The sequence below is a fragment of the Pristiophorus japonicus genome, chromosome 12, assembly GCF_044704955.1.
Source record: "Pristiophorus japonicus isolate sPriJap1 chromosome 12, sPriJap1.hap1, whole genome shotgun sequence".
Classification (NCBI taxonomy): Eukaryota; Metazoa; Chordata; class Chondrichthyes; family Pristiophoridae; genus Pristiophorus; species Pristiophorus japonicus.
Genome location: NC_091988.1, coordinates 90,370,715 through 90,390,750, shown reverse-complemented (window position 1 = coordinate 90,390,750; position 20,036 = coordinate 90,370,715). Strand labels below are relative to the sequence as shown.

At 45.8% G+C, this 20,036-nt stretch overlaps 2 protein-coding genes across 3 annotated transcripts in view; one reads left to right on the top strand and one right to left on the bottom strand.

Moving 5' to 3' along the window:
- sema3h (sema domain, immunoglobulin domain (Ig), short basic domain, secreted, (semaphorin) 3H) overlaps window positions 1-5,115 on the top strand; it is a 190,378-nt gene extending 185,263 nt beyond the window's left edge. For both annotated transcript variants that reach the window (XM_070895738.1, XM_070895737.1), the window contains exon 17: window positions 722-5,115. In XM_070895738.1, the coding sequence (XP_070751839.1) occupies window positions 722-1,186 (465 nt within the window). In that variant the 3' untranslated portion in view covers window positions 1,187-5,115. The remainder of the gene's footprint in view (window positions 1-721) is intronic.
- zmynd10 (zinc finger, MYND-type containing 10) overlaps window positions 1-20,036 on the bottom strand; it is a 296,351-nt gene that overhangs the window by 262,566 nt on the left and 13,749 nt on the right. The gene's annotated exons all lie outside the window — the stretch shown is intronic.

Sequence of the window (20,036 nt, the reverse complement as noted above, 5' to 3'; positions counted from 1 at the left end):
CCTGCCCCCAAACCCCAGGCCCACCCATTTCCCCACACCAGTACACTCAGGCCCTGCTCAAGTGATGTCAGACCAAACCATGGGGTAGAGGGTTATTCTACTCACACACGCACACACACGTGTTCCAGTCAGAATTTGTTGAACAGTCTCTAGTTACTTAAATTCATAGTAAATAACTGTGCCGTGTGGTGACTGAGTACGAATGACCCAGGCACTGAGCTTCCTATCCCACCTGTGGTGTCATCAGGTGCTTCCGCAGTGAGAGGGGCAATAGAATCTGAGGTGGTGTGATTGGATGTCACTCTGGTCCTCTGTTGTAGACCTAGATTAGTAAATGTCTGGAGGTGGGTCGCTTGTTGAATTTCTGCCAAGGAATGCCACATGATGGGAGTCAAGGGTTATGGGGAGCGAGCAGGAAAGTGGAGTTGAGGCCAAGATCAGATCAGCCATGATCTTATTGAATGGCGGAACAAGCTCGAGGGGCCAAATGGCCAACTCCTGCTCCTATTTCTTATGTTCTTATGAACAGTGAGACCTGATAAAGGAGAAGGTTGAAAATATCTACAATTTACTCATCAGCCCGCCCCCCCCCCCCCCCCCACCCACTCACAAAACTAGTATATCAGCCGCATGACACACATAACCTCGCTCCCAATGAGTATGTATAGTTCACAATGAAATGTTTGACACTGGATGGGTTCAATGTAATGTTTGCTCATAGGTTACCTTTGGGGAGCAGATCATTCCAATAGAGCAAGGGCTGCTGATTCGCCAGATAGATCGCCGGGATGCCGGTGTCTACCATTGCCAAATTGAGGACCATGGCTTCCGCTGGACACTGCTGGAGCTGCGTCTCCACGTGGTCACCGCGGACCAGGTGGTGAACCTGCATGAAGGCGACGGCCGCTCAGCTGGGCCCGTGAAAGACCGCTCCCTTCTGGGCCCCAGCCACGGCACTCAGCCCTGGTACAAGAACATCATGACCCTCATCAATTACCCCTCCAAGATGGACTTCTACTGTGAGCAGGTCTGGCAGAAAGACTTCAAGAAGAAAAGGAACAAGTTGCGGCTGGGCAAGAATCTCCGCAGCGCGGAGCCCAGCAGGAGAAACAAGCCGCCAGCAGGAGGCAGGAGGAACAAAAACAAACCACACGCCAAGTTCCTGCGATCACCCCGCAGCACCTAGCAGTACTGGGTCCACACGGCACAGACACTCGACCAAAGTAGGTTCTCCAAACTCCAAACCTTTCAAAAAAAACCTTTGGACTCCAGTGAATTAAAGGCTTTGCTTGCAATACAATCTCTGAACTAATGGAACGCCGCCATATTTGGCTGAGGGTAGATATGTAGTTCTCTCATCTCTCCTCTTCCCCCCCGCCCCCGCCCACAACTTGGAGTGATTTCCAATGAGTCCATGTTTGAAACACATGGGATTAGAGGAGAGCTCTTAATTCCCAACTGACTGTACTTTCTGAAAATGATGGATTTATATCTGGTTATTAAGCATCATATGAGCTGGTCAGCTGCTCATGGGCCTAAGGATCTAACGAGTTTGTTGGCAATGAAGAATACCACAAACCATTCCTACTGCATTAGAGAGAAGCAGCGACAATAGGCTTAAACCATCACACTAGGCGTTTAGTTAGGGTTAGATTGGCTAAGTGGCTGTTCAAATGCAAATACAGAAAGCATCTTAACCATATCAACCACTATTTGGAAAATCCATACAAGATAGGAACCTTTGCAAACTCTAGGCTATTGCAGTAAAACAACAAACGATTGAAAAGCTAAACCTGGCAGTAAGGTTTCCCCAATGGCTCATTGGGTTTACCCAGTGAGCGGCTGAGCCATGCACATTCAATCCTTGGTCTTCACAAAGCGAACAGATCCCAACATGTGGTGATGGTTGGAAGCATCACAATTGAAGGTAGGGATGCCGGTCTGGGGCCAGGTAAAACTGGCCAATGTTCCCAATCGCCACCCAGTGACACCTACTGGAAGTGGGACGTCAAGGTCAGGATCAGGCTCCGCTATAATGTCCCGGCCAATGTTAATTGTCAAAGCTCACAATGAAAACTGATGACTTGGGCAAAGTACTGTTGGCCCCAGTATCCAGTGTAGCCAATCTCCAACAGGGAGTCTGCAGCTTCAGGGAGGTGTAGATGGAAGAAAATTGGAAAAGAAAATTGGTATAATAAAAAAAAGCCTAAACATTGCTGTATAGCCGCACAAGTTTATGCCACAAATATAAATTCTGCAAACTGAAGGATGAAAGGCAAAATCTTGCATCCTCCACCTGAACCCTTGTGTTCATATGGAAGCCAGATACTGCTAATGATAGTTCTTCTCTTTGATACTGTTTGTTGAATCTCTTAAAATATTGTTTCAAGAAACTCACCAGAGTTTCCCACTCAAACCTGACTCAGTCAGTTTGGATTGTTTACGGGGGACGATGTTACTGATGGTGGGAGGCTCGCCTCTGACCGCTGTTATTGGGGAATCTCGGGCGTGTTACTTCCTGACTATGGAAAACCATGTGCTGCAAGCGAGACACGCCATCAGTAGCGGAATTTGTAAAATCAGCACTGGTGTATCTTCCTGTTAATGTTTATGCTGTCCTGGCTTCTGTTTGTGATTTAACTGCACCAGATTTTGAAACGCTATCATTGAATCTGCTAAATTCAAAAATATTCTTCAAGTTCTTCTCCAATTGCTGAATTACCTGATTTAATTTTACAACCCTGATTTTATTGTAACACAATAATGGCAGTGGTTGCTTAAATAAGCAGCAAAGAAAGTTAACGCATATTGCCAGAGTACAAAATAGCCACAGTGCCTCAGTGGGTTGGAACGTTGACCTTTAAGCTATGGGGCCTCGATGTGAATGTAGCCTGGATTGGTGGGTGGAAGTCTGGCAGCTTGCAATAGCCCCGTGTGAGATTAATTTGGCCAGCCCCAATCCAGTACCCAGTAAGTATAAGTGCACAGCATAAAAATGCCACTAATTTGCCATGAAAGACATCAAATTAGTGATCTCACTCAAGGATGGCTGGTTGGGAATGGTTGGGTAGTGGGTAAAATTTTTTGTTCAAATCAAAATTACTTTATATTTAAGCACGGCTTTACTTGTTCTGAAGTGCTCAATGTTGACGATATAGAGTGCTAGAAAAAAAAGAGTTCCCGTGATTGACATTTGGCAGCTTGATAAACACATTGACCAAAAATATAAAAAGAAACAAAAAGTGAGAAACTTTTAATATTAATGGAGGGGGGGGGCGGGGGAAGGAAATCATCTCATGACCCAGATATTCTGGTGCAAATCCTTTTCAACTCAGGTGAACTGCTTCAATCAATATTTGTTTCCTTCTGATTGGTGATGGAAGAAGAAGGTGTGTTACCTCCAAATCCAGCAAAAATATCATAGCGTATGTTTTGGGACATTTTAATATGTTAAAGGCGATATATAAATGCAAGTTATTGTTGTGTCCTTAGTAAGGAAGTGAAAATACAAGAATGGTCAGTAATTTCATCATGTTGATCATGTTTTCTTGTATGTGCGTGCGTCTATGCGTATGTATTATCGATATTCTGAATACATTTAAGTGTGGGAACTCACACCGCATAACTGAAATCATGGCTAGGCGCTGTAACGTCCATTATTAACAATTTGCAGAGTCACTGGAAAGAAAGATTTCCTGCCAAGTACGAAACCATTGTAACTAAATGCAAGAGCATCTGTAGACTGAGAGGTGGGTTGACGTTGTCAATTAAAGCATTGACCTTTCACCCCTGGGATTTGAGTTGGAACTTTTCTTTAATTCACTCTCTGGATATGGCGGTACTGACAAGTGCGGCATTTATTGCCCATCCCTATGGATCTGGAATCTATCCCAGATCAATGGACTCCAATGGCTGTAAGCAGAGGCATGATCAGATACAAAGAATGGGAGTAGTGGGAGGGGCATCAGGAAATTTTAGGATTTGAAGAGAGGGAAAGAACATATCAAAACAAAGGGGGCAGGGCCACACCCCTTCCATGGGTGTGCCTATGGCTGTAAGGGTGCTATATGAAATGAGTTTGGGGATAGGCTCAACGTAACTCCAAATGGCCATAAGTAGATACACATAGTTCCCCATAAGTCTGAGGTCGGAGTTGAGGGCATTGCTAAAGAAATGTTGAGGAGGGGGTTGTTTGAAGCATTGTTAACTTGTTTTTTTTAATTCATTCTGGGGATATGGGCATCGCTGGCTAGGCTGGCATTTATTGTCTATCCCTATTTGCCCTCGAGATGGTGGTGTTGAGCTGACTTCTTGAACCGCTGCAGTCCGTGTGGTGAAGGTACTCCCACAGTGCTGTGAGGGAGGGAGTTCCAGGATTTTGACCCAGCGACAATGAAAGAACAGCGATATATTTCCAAGTCGGCATGGTGTGTGACTTGGAGAGGAACCTGGAGGTGGTGGTGTTCCCATGCGTCTGCTGCCCTTGTCCCTCTAGGTGGTACAGGTCACGGGTTTGGGAGGTGCTGTCGAAGGAGCCTTGGCAGTTCAGTGGCATTTCTTTCTCATTTACTTTGCACCTCTTTCTAAAACGCACAGAGCTTCTGTCAGGTTACAATCAGTGAGGATTTCCAATTCTCAGTTAGAATCTTTAAAATCTCCATGCTGGCCCTGGGCTTTTTATTTTTTGAATTCATGGTTTAATAAACCTGACAATTGTAACCAGGTTACAAAAATGTTACCATAGTCTTCAAAAGGTTACACTAGGTCATAGGTCAGAGGCCATTTAACCTATGCAGTGAACAGCTTCAGCTTACTGTATGACCTCATTTACAAAGTGTAAATGTAAAGCTATTTAAGTCAGATATTACCTGGGCAGCATTTATATAAAATAGTGTGAAAAGTGTTGTTGGGAGGAGGGTTCTGAAGGTGTTGGGTTGGCGGGTTCTGAAGGTATTAAATGCTTTCATTGGTATTATTTAATTTTATTTGTATTTTTTTTCTGTACATTTGTTTTTGCATTGAGATATGTATATATTTAGTTTGTGTATTGATTGTATGACTTGTGATATTAATAATGGCAATGTGTCTTGCATCTCAGCTTTGAAATAAAATTGAATCTTGTGATTGCTTTTCGCACTCTGTTTATTGCATTCTTGTTTCACTGTCTGTGCCCCATGCACCAGCCTCAAGGGAGGGGGATGGGGATGGGTACCTCCGTCAATGTCTCCTCAATAGTGATCCTATTGGGTACACGTCATCAGCCCAGGCTGATTCTCCCTTTGCTTTGTGTCACCCACTCAGTGATCAGGATGAGATTGCTAGCTCAGCATAGTGGGGGCGGGAAGAGGGGTCACATTCGCCCTGGTTATTACGGGATGTGAGGTGGGTGTGGGGGCGACAGTTTAGCAGTCGGGAATCCTGAAGAACAGGTTTAACGGTAGGTCTTGATCATCATTTTGGAGATTGCCGGAGGGGTGGGGTAGGGGGGTGTTGGTTGGTGGTGGCGGAGAGATCGGGGCAGAGGGAAGAAGATTGCAGGGGGGACCGGAGAGGAGAACGCACGGGGGGCCTTGTAGGAAATCGCGGGTGGAGGTGCGGTGGGGGCTGTGGTGGACATGGGGGGGGGGGGGGTGCAGGGAGAAGATCGTGGAATAAGGAGGACATGGGGAGGGCATTGTACCGTGGGCGCTTCTGATCGCTGGGAAGTTTAACAAGGCAATCAGTAACCAGAGGGGTGCCGCAGGGATCAGTGCTGGGACCCCAACTATTTACAATCTATATTAATAACTTGGAAGAAGGGACTGAGTGTAACGTAGCCAAGTTTGCTGACGATACAAAGATGGGAGGAAAAGCAATGTGTGAGGAGGACACAAAAAATCTGCAAAAGGACATAGACAGGCTAAGTGAGTGGGCAAAAATTTGGCAGATGGAGTATAATGTTAGAAAATGTGAAGTCATGCACTTTGGCAGAAAAAAAATCAAAGAGCAAGTTATTATTTAAATGGAGAAAGATTGCAAAGTGCTGCAGTACAGCAGGACCTGGGGGTACTTGTGCATGAAACACAAAAGGTTAGTATGCAGGTACAGCTAGTGATCAGGAAGGCCAATGGAACCTTGGCCTTTATTGCAAAGGGAATGGAGTATAAAAGCAGGGAAGTCTTGCTACAGTTGTTCAGGGTATTGGTGAGGCCACACCTGCAATAATGCGTGCAGTTTTGGTTGCCATATTTACGAAAGGATATACTTACTTTGGAGGCAGTTCAGAGAAGGTTCACAAGGTTAATTCCAGAGATGAGGGGATTGACTTCTGAGGAAAGGTTGAGTAGGTTGGGCCTCTACTCAATGGAATTCAGAAGAATGAGAGGTGATCTTATCGAAACGTATACGATTATGAGGGGGCTTGACAAGGTGAATGCAGAGATGATGTTTCCACTGATAGGGGAGATTAGAACTAGAGGGCATAATCTTAGAATAAGGGGCCACCCATTTAAAATAGAGATGAGGAGAAATTTCTTCTCTCAGAGGGTTGTGGATCTGTGGAATTCGCTGCCTCAGAGAACTGTGGAAGCTGGAACATTGAATAAAGATAGACAGAGATAGACAGTTTCTTAACCAATATGGGGATAAGGGGTTATGGGGAGCGGGCAGGGAAGTGGAGCTGATTCCATGATCGGATCAGCCATGATCATGTTGAATGGCGGAGCAGGCTCGAGGGGCCGTATGACCTTCTCCTGTTCCTATTTCTTATGTTCTTATGTAGCTTGGTGGGCCGAGGGAAGCAACTCTGTTCCTCCAGGCCCATGAGCAGTGCCAGAAAGGCACTTACTTGTTCCATGCAGCAATCCTCACCTCCCTTCAGCTGCCGGGTTTCCAGAGGCCTGGGAAACCCAGCTGGCCAGTGTTACAGCTGGAACAGAGAAAAAATCTTAGGCATGCAGCCTCATTAAAATGTTGAAATGAGGGACCCACCTCCTGAAAGTGGTTTGGGCACCAGCAGAACCCCCCCCGCTCCCCCCCCCCCCCCCCCCGGTCATGGGTCCCACCTCGGTTAAATCTGGAAGTGGGTGGGCTCGAGGCGGGTTGGGTTTGAGTTTGAAATGTTTTACATTTTAACTTCCCACCTGACCCACACTTTTTGGGGGTTAAAATTGCCTCCTTGTTGTCAGTAAAAGTGGCCATGAATCTTTCGGATTGTTGCAAAACCCCAAGTCTTTCAATTTGCTTTTAAATATAAAAGAAGATGTCGTCCCACTAGTCCACTGAAACAAACTGGTCGAATATGGGTTTTCCACTCAGCAGTTCCCTATCCCAGCTGGGCCATGAGACAGTCAGCATAGACAAGGTTGTCCCCTCCAAGAAATATAATGGAAAATCAGCAATGTCAGTCAGTTATATTTTTTCGCACTCATTCTGGTGACTGGTTGAAATGCAACACTGTCAAACACTTCAAGAGCAATTTGCTTACCATCTCTCAAAGACATGGACGACTCGGTATATTTTCTGACCTGCATTATTCCCACATTTAAATGCAGTAGCACAAGATTCCTCTTTTTATTTTAATGCAATGCTAACCTATGTTTAAAAAAATACAGCCACTGGGACAGAGGCAAAGTTCTGGGACGTCTCCAACTTTTTCCAGTTCTGACCAAGAGTCGTAGACCCGAAACGTTAACTCTGTTTCTATTAAGGGATTAAGTACAATTGTGTTAACCATTCAGATAGGATCAGTACTGGTCGGTAAATATTGTCCATTGGCAGAAAGCTCATGTGTTGATCACCCATATGAATTTTTAAAACATTTTGTTTCTGTTACTATTTCTCTTCTTGCATCTTTATTTCTCGCTCTCTGACTTTCTGTTGTCTTCCATTCTTTTTCTCTATGGGACAGCTCTCGACGATGGTGTCAAATGGGTGACTGAGTCAGCAGCCCATTTTACATTTCTCTTGATTTGTATTTTCATTGAAGTCATTGAGAGAAGTAAAATGGTCTGCCGACTCACTATCGCCCGTTTTACACAAAGTCTAGATCTACCCCTTTGTGTAAATATAGTTACACTTTCTATTGGGGTTTTTTTTTTGTATCTCTGCGTTTGCCGATCACTTCCTGACTCATTCTTCCTTTGTGTGTCTATCTTTTCCTTCTCTGTATTGTATGTTTTTCGTTCTTGATGTCTGCCTCTCATATTGTGACCGCCTCTCTCTTGGCACCATTATGATGCCAACTAGCAGCTCTGCAGGGTTGCTGGCAGTGATTTGGAGATTGTTAAAGGACATGGAAAGAAGTTTGTGAGTGATATGGTCAGAGACAGTGAAGTAAGCATTTTCCTTATTCAATGAAGGTAGCTAAATAAATGTGTCCCCCTATTTATCAAGTAGGCAGATTAAACCTCACTCCAATGTCCTCCAAAACACAGGGGAGATTTCCTCCGATGTAACAGCATGTAAATGCATTAAAAAAAGTAAGATCTACATATATATTGGGCTTTTCGCGACCACTGGACGTAACAAAGCGCTTAGTCACTGTTGTAATGTAGGAAACATGACAACCAATTTGCGCACAGCAAATTAGAAAAGAATGTTTTTATGACAACAAGTCCTCAGAGGGAATCTTCTCCTCAAGGTGACAACTTACACTCCTGTGGCTTCTCTCACTGAGGTGGGCTATAGATAGCAATGCAATGGAAATGTCCTTCAGCCATTACTGAAGGATAGGGAAACAAGGCATCAGCAAGTTTATCGTGGTAACACCTGCACTTATGTTGTGTATAACTCCTTCTTAGGCAGTCCCTCGTATCAAGGATGACTTGTTTCCACACCAAAAAGGGATGAGTTCACAGGTATTTCAAAGAAGGATATTCCAGGTCGCAAACTACATGTTGAAGAGTGGAAGATGCCTGTGCATGGATATTTTTAACATGCACACCAGCCACCACACGGGCTTGACAGAGCTAGGTCTTGGTTCAGTGGCAAGGATTAACCAAGACGACTGGATGGACCTAGTATGCGCACATATTGAGCACATCAACAACTACAATCTATTTGAAGACAATTCTCCACTCTCTTGATAACTGCTAAGGGCACTGACTAAAATTAGATTTGGTCTGGGCTCGAGTGGACTCCACCAAAGTGCAACGAGTGGCCATAACTTGGAATTCATTGGACGATTCACTCCGAGAGGTGACTGAGGTGCATGATGTGAGAAACCTCAGTGTGTCGAATGTGTGTAGAAGGGTTAAGGCACATTCTTGAGGCAGTGTAGAGGGAGCTTAGCACTGTATTTCACTACTGGGGGCAGGTCTGAAGCTGGCTGTGGGTATTAAGAAAGTCTGCAGCAAATGACTCCAGCTGCTCGAACTCAGGCTCAGGAGTCACTGCAAGATACAGATGGGTGAGAATTTCCTGGAGTGCACGTCCCAGGAGGTGGTCACCCCGCAGCTACAGAGAGTTCAGGAGGACAGTAAGTGGGTGAGCATCCAGCAGGGTAGGAAGAAGCAGGCAGTGCAGGAATCTTCCGTCGTGCGGCACTCTCAGACTTGTTTCCAGTGCTGACGACTGGCGAGGGCGACGACACCTCAGGGGAGTGCAGTCCAAAGCACATCCACGGCAACTGACTGCACAGGCGGACACGGCACACTGCAGCGATCATAGGGGATTCGCTTGTCAATCGCCGACGTGAGTCCCGCATGGTGTGTTGTCTCCCTGGCGCCAGGGTAAAGACATCAGTGAGAGAGTGCAGAACATTTTGCGGGGGCGATGGAAAACAGACATGGCCACGTTGAAACTAATGACATAGGAAGGAAAAGGGTTGGGATCCTGCAGTCAGAGTTTCAGGAGCTCAGGAGGAAATTAAAGAGCATGACCTCAAAAGCTGCAATCTGTGGATTACTCCCAGTGCCACAATCGAGTGAGTATAGGAATAGTAGGCTAAAGCAGCTTAACATGTGGCTGGAGAAATGTTGCAGGAGGGAAGGATCACTGGGACCAATTCTGGGCCAAGAGGCACCTGTTCAAAGGTGGACGGGTTGCACCTCAACAGAGCTGGGGCCAATGTCCTTGTGGGTAGCTTAGCTAGTGCTGTGGTGGAGAGTTTTAATTAATTTGGCTGGGCACCAGGATGAAACATGAGAGAGGGGCAACAAAGTGCACAGAGGACTGGGAGAGACAAACAGCAAAGAATAAAGAGTAGTTCAGAAATAGGAGGGATCAGACAGGGAGGAAATTCGAGGCAGTCTAAGATGGGTTTCGAGTACATGTGCATAAAAACACAGCGTGATAAATAAGATTGGTGAGATAACAGGCACAAGTAGAGAAATAGGACTACGTTATAGTGGCAATAACAGAGACCTAGCTCAAAGAAGGGGAGGATTGGGAACTTAATATTCCTGGCTACAAGGTATTCAGGAAAGATAGGGAAGGGGAAATAAAGGAGAGGTGTGGCAGTGTTGATCAAATAAACTATTATAACACTGGCGAGGGATGATGTCGTTGAGGGGTCAAAGATAGAATCCATTTTGTTAGAATTAAGGAACAATAGAGGAGCTATTACACAACTGGGTGTAGACTATAGGCCACAAAATAGTGGGAAGGAGATAAAGGAGTAAATTTGCAGGCAAATTACTGAACGATACAAGAATTACAGGGTAGTGATAATAGGAGACTTCAATTATCCTTATATAGACTGGGATAGTAACAGCGTAAAGGGAAACGAGGAGGAGGAATTGCTGAAATGTGTACAAGAGAACTTCTTATCCAGCCCAAAAGGAAGGAACAGTGCAGGATCCAGTTCTGGGGAATGAAGGGCAGGTGGGTCATGTTTCAGTGGGGGAGCATTTGCAGAACAGTGATTATAATAGCATCAGGTTTAGATCATCATCATCGTAGGCGGCCCCTCGGAGTCGAGGATGACTTGCTTCCACACTAGAAATGAGTTCTCAGGTGACTGAAGAGTCCAATGCGGGACCTACAGTCTCTGTCACAGGTGGGGCAAATGGTGGTTGAAAGAACAGGTGGATGGGGCCTGGGTTGCCACACGCTCCTTTCGCTATCGACGCTTGTCTTCAGCTTGCTCTTGGCGAAGAGACTCGAGGTGTTCAGCTCTTTCCAAGTGGTCTTGGGCCAGGGATTCCCAGGTGTCCGTGGGGATGTTACATTTTTTTAAGGAGGCTTTGAGGGTGCCCTTGAAGCGTATCCTCTGTCTACCTGGGGCTCGCTTACCGTGTCGGAGCTCCGAGTAGAGCGCTTGCTTTGGGAGTCTCGTGTCAGGCATGCGGACAATGTGGCCCGTCCAATGGAGCTGATCGAGCATGGTCAGTGCTTCGATGCTGGGGATATTGGCCTGAGTGAAGACACTGACATTGATGTGCCTATCCTGCCAATGGATTTGCAGGATCTTGCGGAGGCAGCATTAGTGGTACTTCTCCAGTGTTTTGAGGTGCCTGTTGTACATAGTCCATGTCTCTGAGCCATTTAGGAGGGCAGGTATCACCAGTGCTCTGTAGACCATGAGCTTGGTGCTGGGTTTGAGGTCCTGGTCTTCAAACACTCTCTTCCTCAGGCGACCAAAGTCTGTACTGGCACACTGAAAGCGGTGTTAGACTTCGTCGTCGCTGTCTGCCCTTGTTGACAGTAGACTCCTGAGGTATGGAAAATGGTCTACGTTGTCCAAGGCCTCGTCATGGATTTTGATAACCGGGGTGGCAGTGCTGTGTGGCGGGGGGGCAGGTTGGTAGAGGAGCTCTGTCTTACGGATATTTAGTGTAAGGCCCATACTCTCATACACCTTGTTGAAGGTGTTGACGATGGCTTGGAGTTCGACCTCCGAGGTTTAGAATAGTTAATGGAAAAGGACAAGAAGTAAACCAGCATAAAAATGCTTAACTGAAGGAAGGCTAACTTCAGGGAGTTGAAAAGAGATCTGGCCCAGGTGGATTGGAATCAAAAATTGGTAGGCAAAGCAGTAAATGAGCAAATGGAAGGCCTCCAAAGAGGACATGGTTTGGGTACAGAGTAGTCACATTGCCACGAGAGGGAAAGGAACGGCATCTAAAGCTAGAGCTCCCTGGGTGACTAAAGATAGAGAGATTAAATGAGACTGAAAAAGGAGGCTTATGACAAATGTAAGATTCATAATTCAGTAGAGAACCAAGCCAAATACAGAAAGTACAGAGGAGATCTGACAAAGGGAAGCAGAGGGGCAAAGAAAGAGTATAAGATTAGATTAGTGGCTAACATAATAGGAACCCAAAGGTCTTTTATAAATTTATAAGTAGTAAAAGGGGAGTCAAAGGAAGGGTAAGGCTAATTGGGGACCAAAAAGGAGATCTTCTTGTGAATGGTTGAGATATTAAATGAGTACTTTGCATCTGTCTTCACGAGAGAAGAGGATGCTGCTAATGTAGCAGTAAAGGGGGAGGTAGTAGAGAAATTGGATAGGATAAAAATAGATAAGGATGAGGTACTTAAAAGGTTGGCAGTCCTCAAAGTAGAAAAGTCACCCGGTCCAGATGGGATGCATCCTAGGTTAGTGAGAGAAATAAGGGTGGAAATTGCGAAGGCTCTGGCTACAATCTTCAAATCCTTCTTATATATGGGATTTCTGCCAGAGGACTGGACAATTGTAAATGTTACACATCTAATTAAAAAAGGTGAGTGGATAAACTGGTCAACTACAGTCCATTTATTGTTAGTAATGGGGAAAGCTTTAGAGTCAATTAATCCGGGACAACGTTAATTGGTTTTAGGAAAAGTATGGATTAATGAATGAAGGTCAGCATGGATTTATTAAAGGCATATAGTGTTTGAATATCGTGATTGAGTTATTTGATGAAGTAACGGAGAGCACTGATGAGGGTAGTGATGTTGATGTTGTGTATACAGGCCCCGCAAGTCGGAGGTGTAGCACCGACCATTAAGACTGGTGTTGCTGAACAAATGGCACCCGCCTTGCTTCCTCCCACTTCCAGCGTGGAACAGAGCAGCTGCCATTTTGGGGACGTCGTTAGCGCTGCCGTTGCCTGTGCTGTCCCCATCCCCCGCTCCCCCTCTCCACCCCCTTGGGCTGCATCGTCACATGGAGATGAAGCAGAGGCAGGAAAGCTGCTCACAAAGGGGAGAGGAAGAAGCAGAAGAAGAGGAAGCAGAAGGAAAGAGGCACTCTGACACCCCCTTTCTGGCCGGGATATCTGGGATTGAATCATCCATTTGCGGTATCAGTGACCTTGACCCCCAATTCCCCTTTTAATATTTGACCCACACCTTCGCTCTGTTACTGACCATCACAGCGTCCTCTTGGCCACATTGCTGAAATAAAAGCCACCACAAAGCAAACTTTCCAATCCAATTTTATCCATATATGCATCCAATATTACATTCAAAAAACAATTAATCACCCTTGTGCATTCCCTTAATGACTGACTTCAGTGTGGCTTTGCCTATTCTAGTGCTCCTACGCAGTACTACCCCAGTGGCTGCAGCACAGTTGGTGGAAGACTTTCAGTGGGGGACACTGTAGATGGCCTTGCAGGATGACCTCAAGGAGCTGATGGCTGAGAGTGGCAAATCAAGTAATGGTATTCTTCTTCTTCTTCACTCTCTTCTCTCTCGTTTTGGTCAACCACTGGCTGGACCAGGCTGGATTTCTTAGATGTGTGAAATGAGGAAGGAACAAGGGTTAAGTTGCAGTGAGGGGAGGTGCGGGAAAGCAAGAGGTGCATGCTTACACCATGTGCAGCTTGTACATCAGAAGATATTGTGGGATGAGGGGGAAGTGGGATATGCGAAGGAAGATAACGCATGAGGATACCAACATCTTGTATTCTTTCAGCCCCGCCGCTGGCCAAGGGCTCAGCCATGCCCCTGCCAAGAATGGCCAGCGCCGTCTCCTCCAAGGGGGTGAGGTGAAGTGAGGAATGTGAGGAATGTGAGGTGTGCCTTGTGTTTGGTAGAGGCTGGTGGTAGGTGAGTGATGGGGGGAGCGGTAGATCGTGCATTGAGCAGTGTGTGAGGCTAGTGATGCAGTTCGTAGGAGGTGGCTTTTCAAGATGCATTCACTGACCTTGACCACTCTTCTGAGGTTATGAAACTTCTTTGGGCACTGGAGCCTGGTCCTGTGGGTGACACTGTTGGCAGTGATGGCCTCGGCGATCTGGTCTCACATTGCACTTTCTGGAGGTCCTCCTGGCTCCTGTAGTTAGAGGACCATTCTTCCAGTATTGACCCCTTGCACAAAGCTCAAATGCTGCGTGGGAGACCCTGGTTGCCCTCTCCCTGGCCTGTTGAGTCATTTGTGTTAGCACTGAAGCACTTTTAGCATTTCTTACGTGCAGAAGGCAGTTCACATTTAGGAACCGGAGACTGCTTTGAAAACGAACAGCTATAACGAAAGGCAGTGTCGCTCCAGCAATGCAACCTTGGGCCTCTAGCTGAGCACACAGCCTGTCAGCAGCATAGCAGTCGCTAGGCTGTGCGTCGAAATCTTTTAAATTAGGTGGCAGCACCAAATTGACGTGCTGCCTGCGCTTTTAGAAAGGGTGTGGGCATATCTTGCATTGCGGTGCCCGCGTCTATTTTCTTCCGTTATATTTCCCGGCCAAAGACTTCTAAAAGACGTTTGACAAAGTGCCATAAACATAGAAACATAGAAACATAGAAAATAGGTGCAGGAGTAGGCCATTCGGCCCTTCTAGCCTGCACCGCCATTCAATGAGTTCATGGCTGAACATTCAACTTCAGTACCCCATTCCTGCTTTCTCGCCATACCCCTTGATCCCCCTAGCAGTAAGGACCTCATCTAACTCCTTTTTGAATATATTTAGTGAATTGGCCTCAACAACTTTCTGTGGTAGAGAATTCCACAGGTTCACCACTCTCTGGGTGAAGAAGTTCCTCCGCATCTCGGTCCTAAATGGCTTACCCCTTATCCTTAGACTGTGACCCCTGGTTCTGGACTTCCCCAACATTGGGAACATTCTTCCTGCATCTAACCTGTCTAACCCCGTCAGAATTTTATATGTTTCTATGAGGTCCCCTCTCATTCTTCTGAACTCCAGTGAATACAAGCCCAGTTGATCCAGTCTTTCTTGATAGGTCAGTCCCGCCATCCCGGGAATCAGTCTGGTGAACCTTCGCTGCACTCCCTCAATAGCAAGAATGTCCTTCCTCAGGTTAGGAGACCAAAACTGTACACAATACTCCAGGTGTGGCCTCACCAATGCCCTGTACAACTGTAGCAACACCTCCCTGCCCCTGTACTCAAATCCCCTTGCTATGAAGGCCAACATGCCATTTGCTTTCTTAACCGCCTGCTGCACCTGCATGCCAACCTTCAATGACTGATGTACCATGACACCCAGGTCTCTTTGCACCTCCCCTTTTCCTAATCTGTCACCATTCAGATAATAGTCTGTCTCTCTGTTTTTACCACCAAAGTGGATAACCTCACATTTATCCACATTATACTTCATCTGCCATGCATTTGCCCATTCACCTAACCTATCCAAGTCGCTCTGCAGCCTCACAGCATCCTCCTCGCAGCTCACACTGCCACCCAACTTAGTGTCATCCGCAAACTTGGAGATACTACACTCAATCCCCTCATCTAAATCATTAATGTACAGTGTAAACAGCTGGGGCCCCAGCACAGAACCCTGCGGTACCCCACTAGTCACTGCCTGCCATTCTGAAAAGTACCCATTTACTCCTACTCTTTGCTTCCTGTCTGACAACCAGTTCTCAATCCATGTCAGTACACTACCCCCAATCCCATGTGCTCTAACTTTGCACATCAATCTCTTGTGTGGGACCTTGTCGAACGCCTTCTGAAAGTCCAAATATACCACATCAACTGGTTCTCCCTTATCCACTCTACTGGAAACATCCTCAAAAAATTCCAGAAGATTTGTCAAGCATGATTTCCCTTTCACAAATCCATGCTGACTTGGACCTATCATGTCACCTCTTTCCAAATGCACTGCTATGACATCCTTAATAATTGATTCCATCATTTTACCCACTACCGATGTCAGGCTGACCGGTCTATAATTCCCTGTTTTCTCTCTCCCTCCTTTTTTAAAAAGTGGGGTTACATTGGCTACCCTCCACTCCATAGGAACTGATCCAGAGTCAATGGAATGTTGGAAAATGACTGTCAACGCATCCACTATTTCCAAGGCCACCTCCTTAAGTACTCTGGGATGCAGTCCATCAGGCCCTGGGGATTTATCGGCCTTCAATCCCATCAATTTCCCCAACACAATTTCCCGGCTAATAAGGATTTCCCTCAGTTCCTCCTCCTTACTAGACCCCCCGACCCCTTTTATAACCGGAAGGTTGTTCGTGTCCTCCTTCGTGAATACCGAACCAAAGTACTTGTTCAATTGGTCCGCCATTTCTTTGTTCCCCGTTATGACTTCCCCTGATTCTGACTGCAGGGGACCTACGTTTGTCTTTACTAACCTTTTTCTCTTTACATATCTATAGAAACTTTTGCAATCCGTCTTAATGTTCCCTGCAAGCTTCTTCTCATACTCCATTTTCCCTGCCCTAATCAAACCCTTTGTCCTCCTCTGCTGAGTTCTAAATTTCTCCCAGTCCCCAGGTTCGCTGCTATTTCTGGCCAATTTGTATGCCACTTCCTTGGCTTTAATACTATCCCTGATTTCCCTTGATAGCCACGGTTGAGCCACCTTCCCTTTTTTATTTCTATGCCAGACAGGAATGTACAATTGTTGTAGTTCATCCATGCGGTCTCTAAATGTCTGCCATTGCCCATCCACAGTCAACCCCTTAAGTATCATTCGCCAATCCATCTCAGCCAATTCACGCCTCATACCTTCAAAGTTAGCCTTCTTTAAGTTCTGGACCATGGTCTCTGAATTAACTGTTTCATTCTCCATCCTAATGCAGAATTCCACCATATTATGGTCACTCTTCCCCAAGGGGCCTCGCACAACGAGATTGCTAATTAATCCTTTCTCATTACATAACACCCAGTCTAAGATGGCCTCCCCCCTAGTTGGTTCCTCGACATATTGGTCTAAAAAACCATCCCTTATGCACTCCAGAAAATCCTCCTCCACCGTATTGCTTCCAGTTTGGTTAGCCCAATCTATGTGCATATTAAAGTCACCCATTATAACTGCTGCACCTTTATTGCACGCACCCCTAATTTCCTGTTTGATGCCCTCCCCAACATCACTACTACTGTTTGGAGGTCTGTACACAACTCCCACTAACGTTTTTTGCCCTTTGGTGTTCTGCAGCTCTACCCATATAGATTCCACATCATCCAAGCTAATGTCCTTCCTAACTATTGCCTTAATCTCCTCCTTAACCAGCAATGCTACCCCACCTCCTTTTCCTTTTATTCTATCCTTCCTGAATGTTGAATACCCCTGGATGTTGAGTTCCCAGCCCTGCTCATCCTGGAGCCACGTCTCCGTAATCCCAATCACATCATATTTGTTAACATCTATTTGCACAGTTAATTCATCCACCTTATTGCGGATACTCCTTGCATTAAGACACAAAGCCTTTAGGCTTGTTTTTTTAACACCCTCTGTCCTTTTAGAATTTTGCTGTACAATGGCCCTTTTTGTTCTTTGCCTTGGGTTTCTCTGCCCTCCACTTTTCCTCATCTCCTTTCTGTCTTTTGTTTTTGCCTCCTTTTTATATTTGTTCGCAGACTTGTTCGCAAAATGAAAGCCCATGGGATGAAAGGGACAGGGGCAGTGGCAGTGTGGATACGGAATTGGCTAAGAGACAGAAAGCAGAGCGTAGTGGTGAACAGTTGTTTTTCAGATTGGAGGGAAGTATACAGTGGTGTTCTCCGATGGTCAATATCAGGATCACTGCTCTTTTTGATATATATTAATGATCTAGACTTGGGTATACAGGGCATAATTTCAAAATTTACAGAGGACATGAAACTCAGAAATGTAGTAAACAGTGAGGAGGATAGTAACAGACTTTAGGAGGACGTAGACGGACTGGAGAAATGGGCTGACACATGGCAGATGAAATTTAACACAGAGAATATGAAGTGATACATTTTGGTAGGAAGAATGAGGAGAGGCAATATAAACTTTATGATACAATTTTATTGCGGTGCAGGAACAGAGAGACCTGGAGTGCACAAATCTTTGAAGGTGGCAGGACGCATTGAGAGGGCTGCTGAAAAAACATACAGTATCCTTGGCTTTATTAATAAAGGAATAAAGCACAAAAGCAAGTTATGCTAAACCTTTTATAAAACACTGGTTAGGCCTCAGCTGGAGTTCTGTGTTCAATTCTGGGCACCACACTTTAGGAAGAATGTCAAGGCCTTAGAGAGGGTGCAGAAGAGATTAACTGGAATGATACCAGGATGTGCAAGTTCAGTTATTAGATAGCTTCTTCAAAGAGCCGCCATAGGCACAATGGACTGACATAAGAAGATAAGAATGTAAGAAATAGGAGCAGGAGAAGGCCATTTGACCCCTCGAGCCTGTTCCGGCATTCAATAAGATCATGCCTGATCTGACCTTGGCCTCAACTTCACTTCCCTGCCCACTCCCCATAAACCCTTTACTCCCTTATCATTCAAAAGTCTGTCTATCCCCACCTTAAATATATTCTTTGACCCAGCTTCCACAGCTCTCTGGGGCAGAGAATTCCAAAGATTCATGACACTCTGAGAGAAGAAATTTCTCCTTATCTCTGTTTTAAATGTTCGACTCCTTATTCTGAAATTATGCCCCCTAGTTCTAGATTCCCTATTAGGGGAAACATCCTCTCTGCATCTACCCTGTTAAGCCCCTCATAATCTGAAACGTTTTAGCTGGCCCCATTCGGTGCCGTATCAATCTTTGATTCTAAAATTCTAAGAGCAAGAACTTTCATTCCCTAGTGCTGTCATCACCACACCTTGAAGAGCACAAACTCCCCACCCTCTCCTGCATGGAATATGAATTAAACTCCTGGAACAGTATCTCTATTGTAACAGTTTATGCCCTGACAATAGGCAGGATATGGGATTGGGATGTCCAGCTGAAAGCAGTTAGCACATTTCTAAGGCAAACCGCAGAAAAATAGGAATGTACAACAGAACCAAAGTGGATGCTCTGATGACTAATTCATTCAAGAAACCTGGGAAGAACACGACCCCAAATCAGATACAGCACAGCATTCAGAGAAGGCAGCAAAGGCACGGACTGCTGTGCCGGGTCTGGTTAGTGTGCCGCCAGTCACCATGATGCCACACTCGATGAGTGATGCAGTCAGTTGGGCTCCCGGGCTGCATGAAACAAATCAGGACCCCACAGCTGCCACCCATGTGTTTGTGTTGTGATTTTTGTTTAACCCTTTGTAGACTCTCATCCACAGAGTGTGGGTTTTACGCGGTGGCTCTGCAGAACGGAATCAGAGAAAGCAAGGGATGAGAGAACGGCCATTCAGCCCATCAATCCCATTTCCCACGGTGGACCAACTGCGACCTGCAGTCACTGACTCCGTTCAATTGGCGACTGTCCTGTCCAAATGCTCCCTGATTTCCAAAGTATTGTGTATGCAATAACTGTCAGACTGAGTACTGTTTATTTCTAAGAGGTATGACCTTGGCTCTGCTTGATTAAGGCCCAAAGTGACTAATATACAAAATGGCTGGCCTTTTATACTTGGGCTGCACACACATGTGTGCAGCCCAATGGCCTCCAACAGTGACGCCATCTAGTGGCTAGTGATCCCAAAAGTACATACATGACAATATCCCCCTCTAAGATATTAACACAGTCTTTTACAAATTGAGACGGTCCGGTGTTTTACACTCCAGGGTTGACCATCTCAGTTCAACTCCAGCCTTGTTTGAGTGTTCAGTGTCTGTTGTGACTGGTGGCTGGGTGGCTGACCTGGTGGGAGTGGCAATGGCCATGTCAAGGATTGAAAGTCCATTTTCATTGAACATGTCAGTGATTGAAAGTCCCGATTCACTGATGATCACTGAGTCCTCTGATGACTGGGGGTAGGTTGGTTGGTCGTCGATTGCTCTTCCTCTGACTGTTCCG